At 37.5% G+C, this 21,093-nt stretch overlaps 1 protein-coding gene across 2 annotated transcripts in view; it reads right to left on the bottom strand.

Annotated features, from left to right (window-relative positions):
- Positions 1-20,418, bottom strand: part of LOC118848515 (desmocollin-3-like) — a 68,732-nt gene extending 48,314 nt beyond the window's left edge. For both annotated transcript variants that reach the window (XM_036757430.1, XM_036757438.1), the window contains exons 1-5: positions 19,541-20,418; positions 6,370-6,454; positions 4,903-5,102; positions 2,627-2,746; positions 2,064-2,219 (exon numbers count right to left, since the gene is read on the bottom strand). In XM_036757430.1, the coding sequence (XP_036613325.1) occupies positions 2,064-2,219; positions 2,627-2,746; positions 4,903-5,102; positions 6,370-6,454; positions 19,541-19,609 (630 nt within the window). In that variant the 5' untranslated portion in view covers positions 19,610-20,418. The remainder of the gene's footprint in view (positions 1-2,063; positions 2,220-2,626; positions 2,747-4,902; positions 5,103-6,369; positions 6,455-19,540) is intronic.
- Positions 20,419-21,093: the final 675 nt, after the last annotated feature.

A 21,093-nucleotide genomic window follows, 5' to 3' on the forward strand; every position in this document is an offset into this window, starting at 1 on the left:
TTAGATATAATATCACCTAAAAAAATCTTCAAAGGGCCAACAAAAAGGTCAAAATCCTTAGCCTGGCATTTAAGGGCCTACACAACGTGGGCTCCAAGCTCCCTTCCCAAGTTCATATTTTTATAGGTTTTCTGGATGACAAACTAGCAAATTTGCTATTTGCCAAACTTCGACCCGTCTCCAATCTCTATACTTTTGCTCACACCATCACTCATGATTAGAATACAGTTTTCCATATCCACCTGTTGAAATTCTTTCCTTGGTTAAAGGCTAAACTCAAGACACCTCCTCCATGAAGCCTTCCTAAGCCTTCCTTCTCTTACCCCAAAACTCACTTGCTTTCTATTCTGCATTTTATTCTGTATTATATTTATTTATATCCCTTCCCTATCTCTCCAATTAGATTTTGTTTCTCTGTTACAAGGACAATATCGAATTTTATTCTTCTGTCTACAATTCAGTTTGATTTATTAAATTTCTGTTTTTGCAAATGTAATAACTTCTTGGACTTCCAATTAGCCAAGGACTTTTATTTTAGTTGGAAAATATGGCCTTTTTCATTCTCAGAATATGTTAAAAGCTATCAAAGTGTATTTCATTATTATCATTTGCCCTATTTTCCAATAAGTATGTTTAATAATCTCCATTTTAAATTCTTAACTTTTCTCCTAATACATACTATTAAATAATTGAGTAGTAAATATCTTAAGCTTTACCTTTCCTATGAAGATGATTGATTTTTTGATGATTTTGATGAGTTTTTTTTGTGTTTTTATTTTTGCTATAACATAACTGATGGCTTCAAAATCAAAAGATTTTCTTTGCAAGAGTACCACCACCATGAATTTTTTGTAAAGGACAAGTAGTACTGATATTGCTGCTAGAGTTCAAGTTGTGTTGCAGTTTTACAACTAGAGAAATTGTTCTTGATATTTGAGAAAACTTCCTAACAAGTATCAAATATATCAAATTGAACAGGCTGCCTCATGAGTTGCTCAGTTCCCTTTTACTGAAAGGTCTTCAAGCAAAGGCAAAGGGTGAATGTCCATTTGAAGAATATGTTACTGAGGAGTTACTTGAGTTGAACTAGATTCCTTCCAATTCTGAAACTTTGAAATAAATTGATTTTGTAATAGGAAGGTAAGAATGTTAAACAAATAATTAATTGCATTTTTAAAAGCCATCAAAGGCTAGGTTAAATGAATTCTTAGTCTTCATATCGACACTAGAAGATGGCATAGTTAGTTGAATTTTAACATTTTTTTGGTCATAGTTTAGTCTGTTCATAAAGAAGATCTCATAGCAATTCATGATAAACATTCAATAGCCTAACAAAACTGTGAAATTTAAATATCTCTGAATCTAGTTTTATAAACATATTTATTGGGTAAACCTTAAAGTTCTATCACCTCAAAAGATGAATAGTAAGGCAAGTAAAGTGGTATCTCACAGGCCTTACTTTCTAGTTACCATAAGTACAATTTTCTTCAGCCTCCATTTTCATTCTGTCTTTAAAGTTCTACATAGATTATTTTTTCTGACTCTTTAATCACTGTTGCTGCCCTTCTCAGGGCTTTTTTCAAGAATTACTCAAATTGTTAATACCAGATCTCCACTTGTTCTACAGAAAAGAAGAGAAAATGTAGTCCTAGACATAATTCTTTTTAGCCACGTACAAATTACCTTCTCAATTTAAACATGGTGGGATTACATCTTCAAAAGCCCCTTTTACAGCTGAAGAAATTAAGGTTTAAGACAGTGACATGTTTTGTTCTAGGTTACATAAAAATTAAGTTATAGAATTAGGAATTAAACCCAGGTCCTTTGACTCTAAATACACTTAGTTCTTTTGACGATACAATATGGCCTCACTAGATTTGAGGCAATTGGCAGCAGATACAAATTTTCAAGAGAAATACTTTACTTGGACATTAAGACCCATTGAGAATATATCGAAAGGATAGTCACACTGAGAACGACAACAAAAAAAAATATTGAGTATGAACACTGAGCAACAAACAGAATGATCCAGAAATAACCTCATTAATAATTCAAACTCATACCTCAAAAGCCTCATATGTCTCACGATCTACAGGAGCAGTACAAAATAAATTCCCAGTATCTTTCTCTATATAAAATAAATTGAGGGGTTTTTGGTCAACTCCAGGTCCGCTGATGGAGTAGTAAACAGTGTATTTCTGGGCTGAATCAGATTGGATCTATATAGAAAGTAAATAATATATTTAGAAAAAAGTCAGAATTTAATGATAAATTATTTTTTTCAATAAATTTTGAATGCACATGTTTAGATGCTTATGGCATGGGAAAGAGAATTTCAAAAATACAATATATACACATAAGTATCTTCAATGTATAAAGCATAGTAACAGAACCAAGGAGAAATTTAAGGAATTAGCCCTGGATAAAAAAAAAAACAGAAACAGAATACATGAAATATAACTCCTGAAGCGATGAAGCCTTGTTAAAAATGACAAATATATCGCTGTTGAGAATGAAAGCTTTGTAAGCCAAAGGGTGTATGCATGTGCGTGTGTGTGTGCATGTGCACATGCATGTGTGTTTCCATCCATGTGAGTGTATCTGTGTATATAAATTTAAACTCTACCTGTTGAAGAAACAAGGGGAAAGGGCCTAGGGAGTTCTCTTGCATCGAACATGGAATAGGAGCCCATCTTCTCTTGGAACGTCTGAGAATGGTTTCTTCAAGTTTTCTTTTGTTCAACTTCTAGATTTAAAAGAAAAGGGAAAAAATGGCATTTGGTTTCCTAAGTATTCAAACATCCATAAACCCAAATCCTCGAATAATTAGGATTGAAATGGAAATGAAATAGTGGGATGTAAAAGGAGTTAAAGTCAGTCTCTTTAAAAATTTGACTAACGTCATCACCAAAAAAAGACTTACAAAAAAATCATCTTAATCTTCATCATAGCAATCATCTCCCTCTAACAACCTGCATGGAAACATGGAAGGGCTAGGTGTAGAATTAGAGTTGGAAAGCACCTGTTAGCTGAGACTGTCATTTTTACAATTTCTTAGGTTTCAGAAATTCCTAATTAGAATTTCCCAAGTGGGATAGTTTTTAAAGACTATGTGAGGTTAAGGGGAAATAAGTTGTGCTTTCCGGGGACCTCCCACGATTAATTACCTTTAGCCCTACAGAATATGCAAACCAGAATGTTGACATCTTACACCTGAAGTATTTTTAATCCTTTTGTTGTTGTTGAATTGGAATCTCACTGGATTAAAAGAAAAATACCTTTTACCCACACAGCTCAAAGAGAGTCAGTTTCTTTTTTTTTTTCAAGGAAACAGGCTTTCCCTGAATAATAGGTTAAAGAATTTACAAACTCTGGGTGGAGATAAGATTTGGACTCTGATGTTTTTCTCTTATTATAAAATAGGAATATAATCATTTTAAATTCTGTTAGTTTATCTTGTGTAGATAAAGAAGTAGTTATTCTCTGTATTTATCATATTATGCAGTTTAATAAAGCTATTTGTATAGATGACTACTCTATCTGACTTACTTCCTTGAGAACAAGTTTAGCAGGACAATGGGTCTAAGGTGAAACGTAAGATGTCTTTAGTTGCAGAGTTAATGACTGCTTGTCATTAGAAGAACAAGAGTGAGTAAGTCCTAGAAGACAATGAAATGGCAAATTGAAGAGTAGGCAGAGGAGAGTAAGGTATAAAAAGACTGTAAAAGTAAAAGGGGGCAGGTTATGAAGGGCTTTAAAAGCCAAAGGATTTTTTTGATCATGGAGGCAATAGGGAGCCACTGGAAATTACTAGAGGGGAGGGGTAGTGTGAGGAGAGACATGACCAGACCTGCACCTTAGGAAGATCACTTTGATAGATAAGTAGATAAATGTGCTGCAGCTTGAAGAGACCTGAGGCAGGGAAAACAAGAGGCTATTTCAATAAATAATGAAGGCTTGTACCAGGCTGGTACTAGTGTCAGCAGAAAGAAGGAGGTATGTACTAGAGAAATTGTGAAGGTAAAATCAATAGAACTTTACAACAGAATGGATATGGTGGGAAGGGGAGGGAAGGAAAGGGAGAAAGAATGGAATTAAAGATGAAACCTAGATTGTGAGTCTGAGATCTGGGAGGAGGATAGTACCCTTCAAAGTAATAGAGAATAGTTAGGTAAGGAAGGATTTTGTGGAAAAGACAATGAGTTCAGTTTTGGAACCACTGCGTTTAAGGCGATTACAAGATATCCAACTCAAGATATCTAAGAGGCAGTTGGAGATGTAAGACTAAAGGTCAGCAGAAACTAGATAAATAGATCTAAGAATCATCTGCACAGAGATGACAATTGAATCCATGGGAGCTAATGAGATCATTAATTGAAATAGTAAAGAGTGAGAAGAGATAAGGGCTCAGGACACAGCTATAACAGTGGACCTTCCTACTGCATCACATAATATGGTATATGGTAATATATGGTAATCAAACCAAGGACAAATCAGCAAAAAGACCAGCCAGGTAGAATCACAACCAAATTTTAATATCCTCAATCAGAAATCATCTTTTATGATGCAATGTCCCTCTGGTTTTGTTGGTCCTATCTGGAACAAATTATATAAGTGAGGGCTCGAAAACTCAGTTCCCCCATTATATTTCCTCCAACTTATGTATCATGCAAGATTTCACTCTGTTTTAACTGCAGCACTTTATCAATTCTCAACCAATTTATGTCCAAGAGGATGCTTAGATCTTATTACCATGTTAAATGTGAGATTTTATAATGAAGTCAAAGTAAAAAATGAAGCAATAACAGGACTTCTTAATCATCCTTCAGTTTGGGGGAGAGGTATTTTTAAAAGACACTAATATTTTTTCTTTAATAAAATGCTATCATGCTTTTTGAGTACCTTCCTTTGATGTTCCAATGTAACATTTATATCCTTCTGTTTCCGTTCCTGAGTATTCACAAGGGATATGATAAAAGTCCTCTTCCTTGGAGACAATAAAATTGTATTCCTTGGATATATTGAACCATCTTCTAAAATTCCAAAGTCAGCATCACTTGAATGAAGAAGGTTTGCAGACTTCAAGCAATCTTCCAGATTAACTGTATGAAAAAAATAATTGTGCTAATATGAAAATAGAAACAAATTTCTACAGAAATCCAAGTGACTTTTCAAAGAATGATTAACAGGGAGAGAAGAACCCAGTTACGTTGCAATCATCAAATATTCCTACTAATTTTTTAAAAAATTATTTGCAAACGATTTTTAAATGAGATGCACTTTTAAAAAGGAATCCATGTTTTGATTCAGCTATATTTCAGCTGAAAATATACTGCTTTGAATAGTTATTAGCCTTTTAAATATTTTTATAAACAAGAATTTTCATCTTTCTAAGGACAAAATACTGAAATTATGAGTTGGTATGTGACTTGGAATTATGATTCACTTGAGGAAATCACATTTCTTAAAAATAGTACATAACCTATAAGAGATATATGTCCATTACCAGGACCTAAAGTAGCACCATGGGGCAGCTAGGTTGCACAGTAGATAAGATTGCTGGCCCTAGGATGACCTGAGTTCAAAGCCAGCCTCAGAAACTTAGAAGCTGTATGAGCCTGAGCAAGTCACTTAACACTGTTTACTTCAGTTTCTGCATCTGTAAAATGAACTGAAGAAGGAAAGGCAAACCATTCCAATATCTTTGCCAAGAAAACCCCAAATGCAGGCACAAAGAGTCACCCACTGCTAACTGACTAAACAACAAAAAGCAGTCCCATACACAAACAAAATCAACAAAACTGCCTGAACTAAGCAAAATTGTCATTTAAGAGAGGGAGCACCAGGTAGAGCATTAGATCATCAAAAAAAAAAAAATTCTGATGAGTGCATGGGCTTCTCCAGACTAACAAGAGGGACCAAAAAAATTATGAACCCTCAGACTAGATGGTCTCCACAGTGCCTTCTACCTCTAGATCTATGAGCTATCCCTACTCCTTGCCCTCTTCAGTCTTGAGTTACTTGTAGTCCTCTTGCTACAACAGTAACTATCATTGGAATTCACATTTTAACTGGAAGCAGTAACAAGCAGATGTAGAAATACAAAGATAATAATAACTGAAAAGGAAAAAATTGCAAAGCAAAAACCACAACCAGCTGCAAAACCACAGACCAAGATTTAAAAATACAAAACTCAACAAAATCATGAAGACCAGAAGCATTGTCAAGATTATTTTGATTTTTGTCTCTTTCCAAATAGCTCTCTGAACAGTCAAGGCAAGTAATTTTATGGTTATTTCCATTTTCCAAGAGGGAGCTTAAAGAATGAAGTCTAAACTACATTTTATAAAATATTTTGCCATATTTTACCTTTGCCAACAATTTCATTAGCTTCTAGTTTAGTAGGCACGTAGAAAGTCACATCATTGCAAGCTTCACAGAGAAAACTCAGGACCTAGAAAGAAAACCAAAACTATTTGAGATAATTATTCTTGACATAAAATTGTTAATTTAAATTGTGCACAAGAGAATCTTTCAAATTAATATATAAAATTAAATGCTTTCAGTAAAAAAAGTGAAAAAATAATATACTTGAATAACAAGCCTGAAAATTTTTTTGTCTAGTTTGAATCTTACAGTGCGCTCCAAAAATTGTAGTGTCATTTGAAGCTGCACTAAGACTTTTGATGCAACATACTACACATATATACACACACAAAGGCAAACATATTTGTGTGGAGAGAGGAAGAAAGATGGGGGAAGGATATACCAGAGTGGTCACCACATGAAAAGTAGATGGATATGAGAAACAGAGGTACAATTAATCAGAGTTGACAACTGATTGGAAATATAGAGAAAGCGTGGGGAGTAAAAGAATGACTACAACATTCCAAACCTGGTTGACTGAAAGGATGGTGGTACCCTTTACAGAAATTGGGAAATTCAAAAGAGGGATAGGTTTTGCTGGAAAGATGACAAGCTCTGCTTTCACTATGTTGAGTTTAAATGTCTACAGGGCTTCCAGTTGGAAAGGTCCAACAGACAATTTGTGGAGCAGGACTGATACTCAGAAGAAAGACTAGACCTCATTTGTCATCTACTAGATTTGTTAAACTTGACTTCAAATGGCTTTGTTTTAAAAGACTCAGATTTATCAATGAGGCCACTAGAAAAAACATACTGCCATCAACTTGCTGCATAATATCAAACAAGTCATTTAACCACTCTCGTCCTCTTTCTTCACATGTAGAATGATCCCTTCCATCTCTAAAATTCTATGAGCTAAGAATGTAATACAGTTTCTGAAAGCAATTTAAAAGATTGGTTCCCAAAAAAAAAAAAGACTATTAAAGTAAAGGTGCAACCCAAAAGTATAACCCCAGAGCATCTGGCTTAAAGTCAGGAAGATTCATCTTCCTAAGTTCACATCTAACCTCAGACACTTACTAGTTGTGTGACCCTGGGGCAAGTCATTTAACCCTATTTGCCTCAGTTTCCTCATCTGTAAAATGAGCTGGAGAAGGAAACAGCAAACCATTCCAGTATCTTTCCTAAGAAAACAACAACAAACCCAGAGTAATGACTTTGGGAAGGACACTACATATTTGGCCAACTAAATTATATGTTGTGTGTTCTTTTCTTCCAAAAGTCATAGTTCCTTGTGGCTCTGTCATCTTTCTCTCCCCCCTTCCCCAAGAATACACATCCACAAAATTTTACAAGAATTTACTGATGATCTTTAAATGTTCTCAAAAAGAAAATGCCAACAATGTGAAAAGAGATTATTTTAACAAAATTTCAAATTTATAAAACTAGTCAAGGAGAGTGATTACATTACAAAAAGGTTGTGTTAAACAGTTATCATTTTTAGTACATTTAAAATCATTTGATTTATAAATAATTTTTTAAAACCACATCAAAAGAAATGGATAAGATCTGTTATACATACATATATGTGTATACATATATATACATACACATTTATATGTACATACATACACATACCCCCAGAACAAACTACATTTTTCCCTGTGAATGGTACTTGGCTAGATTTCATTCTACTACACTTTTACTCTATTTTCTTGTATTAATTCAACTCTCCCATAATAATTTTGTGATGTATTATGTGAATAGTCTGTTGAACTGTTTTATCAATTTTGAAAACTTATACAATTCAAAGACAAAGTTAGACTCTTTATATGTATTAAAATGTGATGTTACAGAGAATAAGTGTGGGTTTTCTAAAATAAACACTGTTTTCAATGGAAGGCTTGGAGTATAAAATGGAGGTTATATTGAGTCATCAGACCAAAGTTCTCTCTTGAATTGGGTCACACATGGAGACATGAAAACCTAGGTTTTCATTGCTCCAATACCAATGGCCTATCCCTATAATGGGAGGTGGAAAATAAAACACTCCCAATTGTGAACCAGATTAATATGTAATTGGGAAATATTTAACAAAATAAAAATACAATAAAACACAAATAACATTGACAGGTGGTTTTCTAAGTCAACATGCAGCCCACATGGTATGCTCTCTTTTTTGATTTTGACATCACTGCCCTATACCGCAAAATTAACAGCCGATGATCATAATTAAGGGGATCAGAAACAAGGTCAGGATACTTAAAGCCTCATAGACTGGTGGCTTATGAAAATGCTAAGGACAACATAAAGGGCTTTTTAGCTTTGTTAGGAATAAGATGAAGATCAAAAAGGATTAGGCCTCATACTTCCCTTGAATTAGAAGATAATCACAGATGAAAAAAAATTTAGTCAACTCTCATTTTGTTCCTGGTTTCTCTACTAAAGAGAAAAATCTTCTGATAGAAAAAATGGAATAAAATCAAGCTCAAGAATAAATAGGATACATAAGGAAATAATTAAAAAGGGGAGAAGGGGAAGGGAACAGGCATTTATTAAGCCCCTACTCTGTGCCTGGCACTGTGCTCAGTATTTTATTATCTTATTTCATCCTCACAACCACCCTGGGAGGTAAGAATTATTAACCCCGTTTTATAATTGAGAAAACTGAGGCAGACAGTGGTTTGCCCAGGGTCACACAGTAAGTGTACGAAGCAGATTTTGAATCAAGGTCTTCCCGATTCCAGGCTCAGTGCCCTTTGCCATCTAAGGTCTTAACTGCTCTTAATGAATTCAAGTCACCTGGCCTAGACAAACTAGGATTTGTCTAGGGTACTGAGAGAATTTGTAAAAATGATCGTCAAACCACTATCAATGACCTATATCCAGGGAGAAGAGGAGAAGGGTCTTTTGAATGGAAAGACAAAAGAGTTCCAGATTTCAAAAGGAGGAAGAAAGTGTTCGCTTCAAATTGTAAGGTGGGGTGTTTAATGCTGATTTCTGAGGAAATTCTGGAAGAGATTGCTAAAAGTACAGATTATACTTAGAAAGAATGAGTTTCAGCACTATGAACTGGGATGAGTTTATTAGTGGCAAGTAAACACAGGAAATGGTGTATATGCTATCAGATATGGTGAACATATTGAAGAGTTTTCCTGAGCATTTTTCTTTTTATTTCATCTTTGTTAGAAGTGAAAGTCTTATGTAGAGGAAGTAGGTTATTTCAACATTAAAATAATACAGTAGCAAAAGGCATCAATTAAACAAAAATTAAATGGAAGCAGAAAAAGAGAGCAAATTAGGCCAGACTATCCTCATTTCCTTTTCTAATAGCATTACTAGACTAGAAATCAAGATAATGCCACAGATATGCTAAATATGGATTTGAGCAAAGCAGTATAGAAAGTGTTGCTCTAAATGCTCTTCTTGACCTTTCTCTGCAGCATCTGACACTGTTAATCAACTTTATCTCTTGAATATTCGTTTTCTCTCAGTTCTTGTGACACTTTGCTCTTTTGGTTCTTTTCTACCTATCTGATCATTCATTCTCAGCCTCCCTTGCTAGACTGTCATCCATGCCATACCCATTAACTAAAGGTGTGTTCCAATGTTCTGTCTTGTGCTCTCTTCTATTTTATATACTGTAACTTGCTATTCTGATTGGCTCCCTTGAGTTTAGTTATTATCTCTATGTAGATAACTCCCAGATCTACATAGTCAGTACTAAGTGTCTCCTGAACTCCAGGCCCTTTCACATCACAAATTACCTACTGGACATTTCACACCAAACGTCCGACGTGCTTATCAACTTAACTCATCTGAGAAAACTTTCCCCTCTTCTGAACTTTGTTATTACTTCTGAAAGCACCACCTTCATTCCAGGTAACCAGACTTACAACCTCAATGACATCCTCAATTTCTCACTCATCCCACATATCCAGTCCATTGCCAAATTTGGTATTTCCATCTCCATGTTCCTTTCTCTACACTCACAGAGCCAATGCCCTAGTTCAGGCCATTATGATCTACCACCTGGACTATTACAATAGCCTTCTATTTTGCCTTTCTTTTGAAAGTTTCTACCCACTCTCGTCTATTCATTACACAACTACCAAAGTGATTTTCCTAGACAGGTTTTTAGTGCATTTCCCCTCCCTACCCCCACACACTCAAATGCCAGTGGCTCTATGTTGTCTCTAGGATCAAAAATAAACTGTTATTTAAAATTTTTCACAACCCGGTTCCTTCGTATTCTTATAACTTACTTTTTGCTGTGCACTTAGTGGTCCATCCATCCTGGCATATTTGCCCTACTTCACACAGAACACTATCTCCTCTTTCTGTACCTTTGCACAGACTGTCTGCCACGCCTGGGAAACTTTCCTTTTAGACTTTTGCTTCTAAGAATCCCTGATTTCCTTTCAAATCTGAGCTCAAGCCACTGCTACTACTTCCTCCAAGAGTCTTTTCTTATGTTCTTAAGTACCAGTGCCTTCCCCTCTAAGGTCATCATATCTATTTTCTACATATCTTATGGAAGAGTTAGTCTTTAATTCCTTTCCCCTAATTAATATTTTCACAAGAAAAAAGAAAAATATAGCAGAGATAATTATGTATTGATATGTTAATGAAATATAAATTCCTGTTTGTGCCCTGATATCTATTTTGGTTAAGAAAACTGTGAAGAAATTTTCCTTGATTGAATTGGAAAGGACAATGCCACTGACTGGAGAGAGACTGATCGTACTCCTAACAGCTGATAAAAAACTAAGCTCCTCAGCTTTATTCAATCGACAAGCATTTTTTTTAAAGTCCTTACTATAGGCCAGGGCTGTGCAACCTTAGGTTTTTATTGAAACAATAGACAGCATATTTTGATTTGTCATTTTATTGAGAGCTCTGCAGTAGCTTGGCTTCCTTTACTAAAGCATTTATTTAAATTTCTATGCTCATAGGCAGGTACGTGGGCCCTGGGCCAGCATTTTGGACAGCCCTGCTACAGGCCATGAACTCTGCTGTGGCTGGAAATATAAAGAGCAAAAACAGTCACTCCCCTCAAGAAGCTTATGTTCTGTGGGGAAGACAAAATGTAAATAAAGATTTAAATACAAGATACATACAAATTCAATGGGAAATAGCCTTAAAAGGAATAGCTCTAGCAGTTGGGAGTGGGGGGGAAAGAATGGGAAATGCCTCCATAGAAAGGTGGCTCTGATTTGAATCTTAAAGAAAGCCAGGGATTCTAAGAGTGAGGAGCAATGTGGGAAAGCATGGTGGCCAACAAGTAAAAAGACATAAATATGAGATATAGGAATAACATATAGATATAAGGAATAACAAATAAGCCAACATAACTGCATTATAGTCTGTAGGGAAGCGAGTAAAATTTAAAAACAACGCGAAGGTGAGAAGGGGCCAGTCTGTGAAGGGCTTTAAATGTCAAACACAGGAGTTTATATTTCATCCTGAAGGTAATAGGAATAAATTAAGTATATTGTGTTAAGGTATGGGTAATAATATAGACCTACACTTTTAGAAAATCATCTCTGTGTGAAACTTGAGTTAGAATGGGGAGAGATTGAAGTAGGAATATAAACTGGCAACAGTAGTCCTGGTGGTATGTGAGGAGGGCCTAAACTAAGGTGGTAGTCATGTGAATGGAGAGGTGTATATACCCTGGATGCTGTAAAAGCAGGAACAAGATCTGGCAGTTGATTGTATGTGTGTGGTAAGAGTAATCAGTCAAGGTCCATTAGATATGGTAATTAAGAGACTACTGGTGACTTTGGAGGAACAGCATCAGTTGAATGATGAAGTCAAAAGCCTAATTGCAGACAATTTAGAATAAAGTAAGAAGAGAGGAAGTGAAGGTACTATGGGTAGGAGTGGCCCTTGAGAAGGAACTGAGTGGTCTAGAGAATTTCTCCATCCTCTTCTTCTCCCATCAATGGCTGATCAGACCAATACAAGCTCAGAAGCTCTACCTACCACAGGTCAGGCACAAATAGTCCATACCAACATTTCAGGTGGATTCTCTAAATTTGCACATCTCATGCTTCTTTTGAGCTGCTTCAATTCTTCTTTGCTCACAGAGCATAGCGCCTTCTCTGATGAGGGCACAGCATGCTGAGCAGTTCTGTGCCAGTGTCTCCCACATCATACAATCAATTCCAAAGTTAAGAGAAACCTTGAGAGTATCCTTGTATTGCTTCTTCTGACCACCACATAAACATTTGCCCTGTGTGAGTTCTCCATAAAATAGTCTTTTTGGCAAGCATACATTTTCCATCAAACAACATGGCCAGCCCACTGGAGTTGTGCTCTCAGAAATGGCGTTTGAATGCCTGGCAGTTTAGTTTGAGAAAGGACCTCAGTGTCTGGTATCTTATCCTGCCAGGTGATCTTCAGAATCTTCCTAAGACAATTCAAATGGAAGCAATTCAGTTTCCTAGCATGGTGCTAGTAGATTGTCCAGGTTTCACAGGCATACAGCAATGAGGTCAGCACAATGGCTCTGTAGACCTTCAATTTGGTAGTCAGTCTAATACCTCTTCTCTCCCACACTTTCCTTCAGAGCCTCCCAAACACTGAGCTGGCTCTGGAAATGTGTGTATCAACCTCATTATTAATGTGTACATCCCTGGAAAGTACACTACCAAGGTAAGGGAACTTATCTACATCATTCAAAACTTCTCTATTTGCTGTAACCAATGGTTCCACATATGGATGGTGTGGTGGTGGCTGATGGAGCACCTGTGTTTTCTAGGTGTTAATTTTTAAGCCAAAATTAGCACAAGCAGCAGAGAATCAATCCATACTTTGTTGTATCTCAGCAAAGGTGAATGTGCCTTAGATTTATGGAAAGGAGACTGCTTTACAGCTACTGTTCTCACAATGCCGCCTTAGAAAGTACTTTTGCTTTGTGTCTACTGGCTGACACAATTAAGCTATTAAAAGGGAGCTCATTGATTGTGACTCATGAGTTAAGGTAGTGGTAAAACAGACTCACAAACTTCATCCTTGAATCTAAGAGTAGGAAAAGTAACTTCAAAAGGTGCTATGTTTTTATATACCTGTACATGTGCAAATTGTTTTTCCCATTCAAATGTAAGCCCAGGGAAAGCAGAGGCCATTTTCTGCCTTTTTAAAATCCTTAGCACTTGTGCCTAACAGACAGTAAGTTCTTAATAAATAATGATAAATGATCGCTGATTGCCTGATTGACATCCCTGCACATGAGACAGAGAAATGTGGACTGAATGATCTTAGGTAGATTTGGAATTGTTGACTCCATCAATATTGCCTTGTGGACATTCTTTGGTGGAGTGCTCAGCACTCAGCTTAGCTTTGTTTTATTCAACAGGTTTTATTTGGGAGATTTGAAGAAAGTCACAGATGCTACATTGGAATTGTGTAAAAACAATTCTTTGATCTGAACCATTCACATGCCCTCATTGCAAACTAAGCACTGAACGTCTTCAGTTTTTGTCACACGTTAAATTCTCATCAATTTGTAGTGGCTCATCAAACACATACATGACACAAAGCTGGTAGAAATCACTAATATATTAGATAAAAAAGCCAATGAAACCTCAACTAGTGGAAGGAGCAAGCTAAAGCTAGCAAGATGAAATTTAATAAGGATAAATGTAAAGACATGCTTAGGATAGAAAAAATCAATTGCATAAGTACAAAATGTAGAAAATATGACCAGAAAGTAGTTTTTTTGGAGAAAAAAAAAACAACTAGGAGTTCTAATAGAATCCAAGCTCAATTGGAGCAAACAGTGTGATACTACAGCCAAAAGAATTCATTGCACCTTGGGCTGTAATAATAAAAATGCAATGCTCAGAACAAAGGAGGTTAATAGTATTCTTATATTCCACCCTTATAAATCCACATCTTAAGTACTATGTCTCATCTTGGGTATGACGTTTTAGAAGAGACACTGGCAGAGTGGATTCCTAGTTGGAATTCCTAGTTGGTGTTTGATTCTCATGTGGAAGAAGGAATAGACAAATTATATGGTACTGAAGGGAAAAACTAGGAATGATGGCCAGAAGTTATAGGGTGAAAGATCTTAGCTCAGCATACGGAAGAAACTATATACAGTGGAAGGAGCAACAACTCTAGAATCAGGAACTGGGTTCAAATCACTCAGATGACATTACCTTTATGAATTTAGATAAGTCACTTAACCTCAGATCTCATTTTCCTCCTCTGCAAAATGAGGGTGTTGGACTAGATGGCTTCTGAGGCTCCATCCAGCTCTGTCTCCATGATCTTATAAGGGAAAGAACCTTCTAACAATTTGTGTAGTCTGAAAATGAAACGGGTGCCTTTTGGGAAGGGTATGGAAGCGCTAGGCTCTGACACAGTCAACATCTTCAAGAAAATTCTATGTAACCACCTGCTGGGGATGTTGCAACTGGGATTCATGATTTGGGTAGAGGGTTGGATTAGATGACCTCTAAGATTCTACAATTATGAATCAGAATGAGTCAGAAGGCACTTCAAAACTTCGCATGTTCTCAGAGTTGTCATTATGAACAATCATTATCTTTGTGTTACAGGGGATAAAAGTTAAATGAAATCTGTATCGAAGCTTTGACATACTTTGAAAGCTGTGTTTAAAATAATGAATCATATTATTTCTCTTTTATTGCATTTATCTCTTTTACAAATGTGTCATTTATAAGTTCAAATTAATGAAATTCCAGATAGATGTCATTCTACTTCTTTTCATTTAAAATCCATTGGACACATCTTTATTAAGCACCTAATCTTTGCAAGCAACTGTGCTTTAAAAGTATAATTTACATGTTCCCCCCTTAAATCCTAAAATGTCAAAGTTGGAACGGGCCTGGGAAATTATTTAATCCAACCCATATCTGAATAAGAATCCCTTCTATACAATCCCCAATAAATGATTACTCATTCTCCAGTGGAACACTTCCCTAGAGTGAGAACTTGTTACCTCCTGAGGCAACTCATTCTACTTTTAGACAGCTACTTAAAAAATAAATAAAAAAACAAGAACTCTGAATCAGGAGTTGGAAAAATTAAGTTCAAATCTTTACGCTGATACTTAATAGCTTTGTAACCTTTAGCAAAACACAATCTCTCAGGCCTTCACTCCTCTGAAAAATGAGAAGGATAGACCAGATCATCTATAAGCTCTTATCCAGCTCCGACACCCTGTGATTTGTTACCAGAAATTTGGCCACCAAATTTAGTTTGGCAGTAGCAAATCACAAAACAGGGCATGGAAGGTTTGCAAATTTCTTTGGTTGGAGCAAGTAATAAATGAAATCTTTTGAAGCAAAAAATGTTATAAAATATCACCAATCATATACAGTATTTCCCTTTATGAGTAAGAGAGTCACATTGTTTTAAAACATTAAGGTGGAGATTATGAAAATGATTGGATTATAATACTATGTCACAATTTATTTTGCTTAGTAACCTTCTTCACTAATTCAGATCAGCAATAGGAACATGGTTATAGAGAGTTACCTGGGATGCTAAATGGTTAAATGATTTTGCCACAGTCATACAGTTTACTGTGACAAATGAAAGGCATGAAGGCAGTCCTTTCTAATGCCAAAAACACCTAACAGAGTGTTTTTCTTGCAATTTTTTGAGGGGGTAATGAATTCTGGTGAGAAAATTCTTCAATTTAAAAAGCCAAAAATAAAGTCAAATTAAAGAGTCAAAAGATTGGCTTGGGCCACTGAGAGGTAGAGTGACTTGCTAGGGGTCACATGACCAGCATGTGACAGAAGCAGGCCTTGAACACGTTTTCCTTACTCTGAGGCTGATTGCATCCACTATGCCTCACATTTTCATAAATAGCAAGGAGTAAATATGCATATAAAGAAAAAAAGCAGCCTTCAGCACATACTTTGAGAGTTACTGCAAATTTTATGATATATAAACAGAAATATATTAACAGATTTTTCAGCCCTTTTTAGGAAGTAACTGGTAGATAACTCTATTTTCAAATACAAACCATTTCCCACATGTTATCACACCTGTTTTAAGTTTGAATTGCTTTAAAATGGAAGCCAAATGTTTGCTTTTGTACAATTTTACTAACAGTTGGCTATTCTAGCAATATTTTTTTCTTCTCTTTTTGGAAAAATCTTCAAGAGTGAGGAGAGGGAGGGTGTAAAATAACATCAAATATAGTTTGAGGGGAGGAGAATCCGAGAATCAAAAAGCTGCTTAGCAATTTCCTCTTCTTAGAAAAGGAGATATAGTACAAATTGAAGATGATAGGGGATAACAGATTTAGAGCTGGAAAGAACATTAGCGTCTTTACCCCCAACCCATGAAGAAACTGAGGCCCACAGATATTAAAGGACTTCTCCAAGACCAGACAAGTAGCAAGTAGAACACCTGGGATTCAAACCTGATTTCAAAAAGATATATATTCTTTCCATTCCATTTGCTAATAATGCAGAAGATTCATCATAGCGTTAAAAGTCTGACTACTATTTTAAAAAGACTTCCTTTGAAAGATTTCTTCAAGAAAAAAAAAATTAAGTTTTCCAGAGACCTAATGGTTTTTAGATAAAATAGGAACATGTATTTTTGTTCAAAGGTTGCTAGACTATGCACCTACATTAAACTGAAAAAGAAAATGAACTTTCTAGTTGGGAACAATGCGTCATTTGGATCTATATAACTAATAGAAAGAGCAAAGTCAGTAAAGGTGCAAATGTATTAATCTACATGAGTGCAAGGTGTTTGTAAAGAGATTATGTGAATGGGTGAGAGAAAATTAAAGAAAAAAATTAACTTAGTAAAGAACATCCTCAAGTTAAGACCTTTTACCTAAATTTTTCCCTTTTTAAAAAAATAAAGAAAATATGAAATAGGGAGGTTACTAACCGAGGTGTATAAAACACCTATATATTATTCTACTATCCCCTAGGCCAGTCCTCCTAAGACTTAACTCCCAGCTCAGCTGTTTCCCTATTCTCCCTACCCCCAGGCACCTACAAAAACCAAAATCTTTTCACCTCCAAATAGTCCAGACTTCCTATTTGTCTTACACATCAGGTTTAGAAAAGAAATAACTACATAAGCACCATTTTTTAAAAAATTAAAGTTTTAATACCTTTCAAAAGATTTACAAAAGCAAGGAAACCTTTAAAAAAATATTTATCCACATGCAGAGGTTTTCTCCATACTTGGGCAAGGTTTACATGTTTTTAAATGACCATTGTCCCCCATAGCTATAGATAATAACCGATCCATCAACTTCAAAATTTCCAATTATCTATAATTTTAATCCTTGTTACTTTATCCTTCGTACTTTAATTTTGTGATTAGAGTGGTCAAAATAATTATCACTTAATGACCAACAGCTGATGAGCCTCTCAACATAGGCCAGTCTACAACAGACATTTCAAAGCCTTTCTAGTTTGGTAAGACCTGCCAGAGCTTGCACACCACTAGGATAGACTTCAAGAAAACAGGGTCACCTCCACACCGAGAAGAGGCATTCAAGAAGGGTTTTATGGAGGAGCCAATAAGTTACCAAATATTTATTTATCCACTTCGTACAAAGCACTATGCGAGGCACCATGAAGAATACTAATAGGTCGCAATAGATCCTCGCCCTGAAGTCTTAGTTGGAAAGACAAGGCATTTGTATACCATATATGTGTACCAAAAGGCAGACAAATTTGGCACGGCTGAGGTATTCATTTCACTGGCCTCTACTGCCCTGCAAAGTAAACCCAAGCTCATCTCAAGTAATCAGGAAGGTAAAGGACCCCTTTCCTTGCTCCCTATGCATGCCTCTCCCCCAATTTCTAGGCACCACCAGAAAACCCGCTGCCTGAAAGCCATCTCCTTGGCTTTTGGGTTCATCCAGGATTTCCCTACTTATCTTTGTTTATTCTCGAGACAAGTACTTAGGGTAGGCACAAAGTCCAAAAGAAGAACTACTTTTAATCTTTTTATATATGCCTATTTTATAACAACCTGCCCTCCAATGTAAGTTTCCCTACACACCTCCTCAGTTCATGTTACATTAAAGGCGTTCTCAGACGAACAGCATTCCGCACCGGACTAATTTTCAAACTTTGGGAACAATGATATAATGTATGCAAAAGGTGTTAAACCCTGAGGTGCTATATAAATATGAATTATTAATTTCATTAGGAATGAGCAAACTTGTCCAAACTCCTGCCGTCCCAGCTGCCTTTCCCTGCCTCCCTCCCCTTCCTGCCGCCCACCAGCTGAGGCTGAGGAGCTTCCCATCCAAAATAAGGTCTCTTTCCCTCTGACTTTTTTTCCTTTCCTTGGGCACCTCGAATTCAGGGCAAAGCCTAGAGACTGAAAAAAATTATCCCCGAAGGTTAAAGCAAAAGCCGAGATCAACCCGAAACGCTACAAAGTTTGGCCCCACCCGGCTTCACACCCATCTCTCCCCACCCAAGGATAAGTCTAAGTTCCTCCCAGGGAAAAAAGGAAGCTTCTCTCTTTTCCTCTTCTACTCCCAACCGCTTTCTTTCTCCCTCTCTCGGCTCCAGGTCTCCTTGCATTTCCCGAGACCTTTCAAGTTTCAGGAAACTCAATCCTTTTGTCTTTTTTCTTTCACCTCGGGAGTGGATGCGCCCTTTTGTTGGGCGCTAGGGCTAGGAGCTCAGCAAGTCGCACCCACGAAAATGAGCCACCGCCGCCCCAGTGGTCAGGATGGTACCCCTAGCGGGGGTGGGGGTAGGGGGGCTGAGGAATGAGGCGGTTTCCAAGTGGCTGCGCAGACTTCAGAATCTTAGGTACATGCAGGCACGCACACACCTCAAATATCCAGAGGCCACAGTTTAGGAATGAAAGCTGCGAGAAACGCCCGTCTACTTCCCTGGCTGAAACCCTACTCCGCTCCGCTCCCAGCTTGTTGCTCTTCTTGTTCCCTTCCCCCAGTCGCCTTTTCCCCCAACAAGCTCCTCTAGATCGCCTGGGCGATCCATCCCTACCATTCCCAAATCCCCCCCGCCCCCCCCGGCCCACTCAGGCTGACCCCCACCCCTGCCCCAGGCTGATCCCCCGCCCCAGGGCTACCGACCCCACCCCCCTGGGAGGGATGCCCGGCTGGCTTGCTGGAGACAATGGGCTCCAGTCCCTCCCCTGGAGTGCACTGACCCGCGGCCATACTCACCAAGAGGGTCAGCAGGAATTTCAGGCAGCGGGCTACAGCCCGGGAGCGTCCTGGCCAGTCTGTGGCCATCGGAAGCAGGATCCAAGGGCAGAGGAGGGAGAAGCTGCTGCCTCCGGGGGAGCCACGGAATACAAAAGCAAAGTGGAAGAGCAAGGGAGACAACCCGGAGTGGAATCTCCAACCGCGAGCACAACAGCCGCTTCCCACCTGGGAGGGTGGCGTGGGAGTGAGAAGTGGCTGCAGCTGCGGGAGGAGGAGGAGGAGGAGAAGGAGGAGGAACAGAAGAATTGCTTCTCTTCTCCGTTTCTCTCACCTTTCCCAATACTTCTGCCCCAGGAGCTTCTCTCCTCTGACGTAAGGCGGGGGCCACCAGAACTCCCAGGAGACACTGAGGTGCCCCTCCTAGCAATTTCTCAAGTCTTATCACGGAGAAAGTAGTGGTAGGAAAGAAGTGTCTCAGCTTGCCATCTCCCTGGCGCTTTTTTTTTTTTAATTAAGCTGAGCAGGGCAGTAGTTTCTCAGAAGCAGAATACAATTCTCACCACCCAGTTTATCTTTAGGGCACTATTACCAACCCGCCCTTAACCGAGCAGAGGTATACAAAAGACTCTCTTAGATCCTCGTTCCTGGCACTCTGCTACACTGACAAAAAATAAGTTTGCCTGAAGGGATCGTTGTTGCAACATATATTTGGATGTCGAGAACATATCTACTAAAGGAACAGCAGTCCCTCCCATTGAGCTCCTGACCAGTTTTCTGGAATACTGTCTCCAGGTGAGAAAGATTTTCCAGATACTCATCCCTTTTTCAGTGAGATGTGCAGCTCGAGTAGGGAGCTGACCATAATTGGTCATCCCCGTGCTTTAGAGGTGTGCTATTAAAATACAAAACGGAAAAAAAAAAAAAGATCGTAGTTCTTTTTTGTTTCATTTTTTTAACAAATTGTAATTGATTTTCTATAGAAGCAAACATTCAGTCCACAAACTCTGGATTTCTCCCTCTCTAGATTCCAGAACAGGACTAAGAGCAGAGAGAAAGGATATGTGAACCTCCAGAATAAGAATTAGAAACAGACGTTCAAAACTAATCAAGGGGGGGCGGGGAGGGAATTCCCATGTTTAACCTTCGGACGGCAGAGGTGTGCATACATTTCAGGTTTTGCTGTCTTTCAAACCCACATCATGCTCTTCCAAAAAGTTCCCTAAAAATACATTGTTTGGTTTTAGAATATATTTTTATGTTTGATTCATCTTACTAGATGGTGGGTTTATCATCTACCTCATCTAGAAAGTACTGTCTTAGCAATAATTGAAAATGACATAAAATAACTTGTATTCGAGGAGATTAAAGAGCCTTCTGCCCTCAACTGTTAAGTTTTCTCCTTGGAGTTGAACTAATTCACACCCCCCCCCCCCATTTAATTTATGCTAATTTAGAAGAAATCACTTTGCTGTGGGAATTTAAGTGCTTTATTTAAACACTTTTTATTCAACTAGAGAAAAAAGTTAATTGAAACTTTCTTTACTTTTAGCTAACTAGTCTTACCTTTCCTC

The sequence above is a fragment of the Trichosurus vulpecula genome, chromosome 1 (assembly GCF_011100635.1).
Source record: "Trichosurus vulpecula isolate mTriVul1 chromosome 1, mTriVul1.pri, whole genome shotgun sequence".
Classification (NCBI taxonomy): Eukaryota; Metazoa; Chordata; class Mammalia; order Diprotodontia; family Phalangeridae; genus Trichosurus; species Trichosurus vulpecula.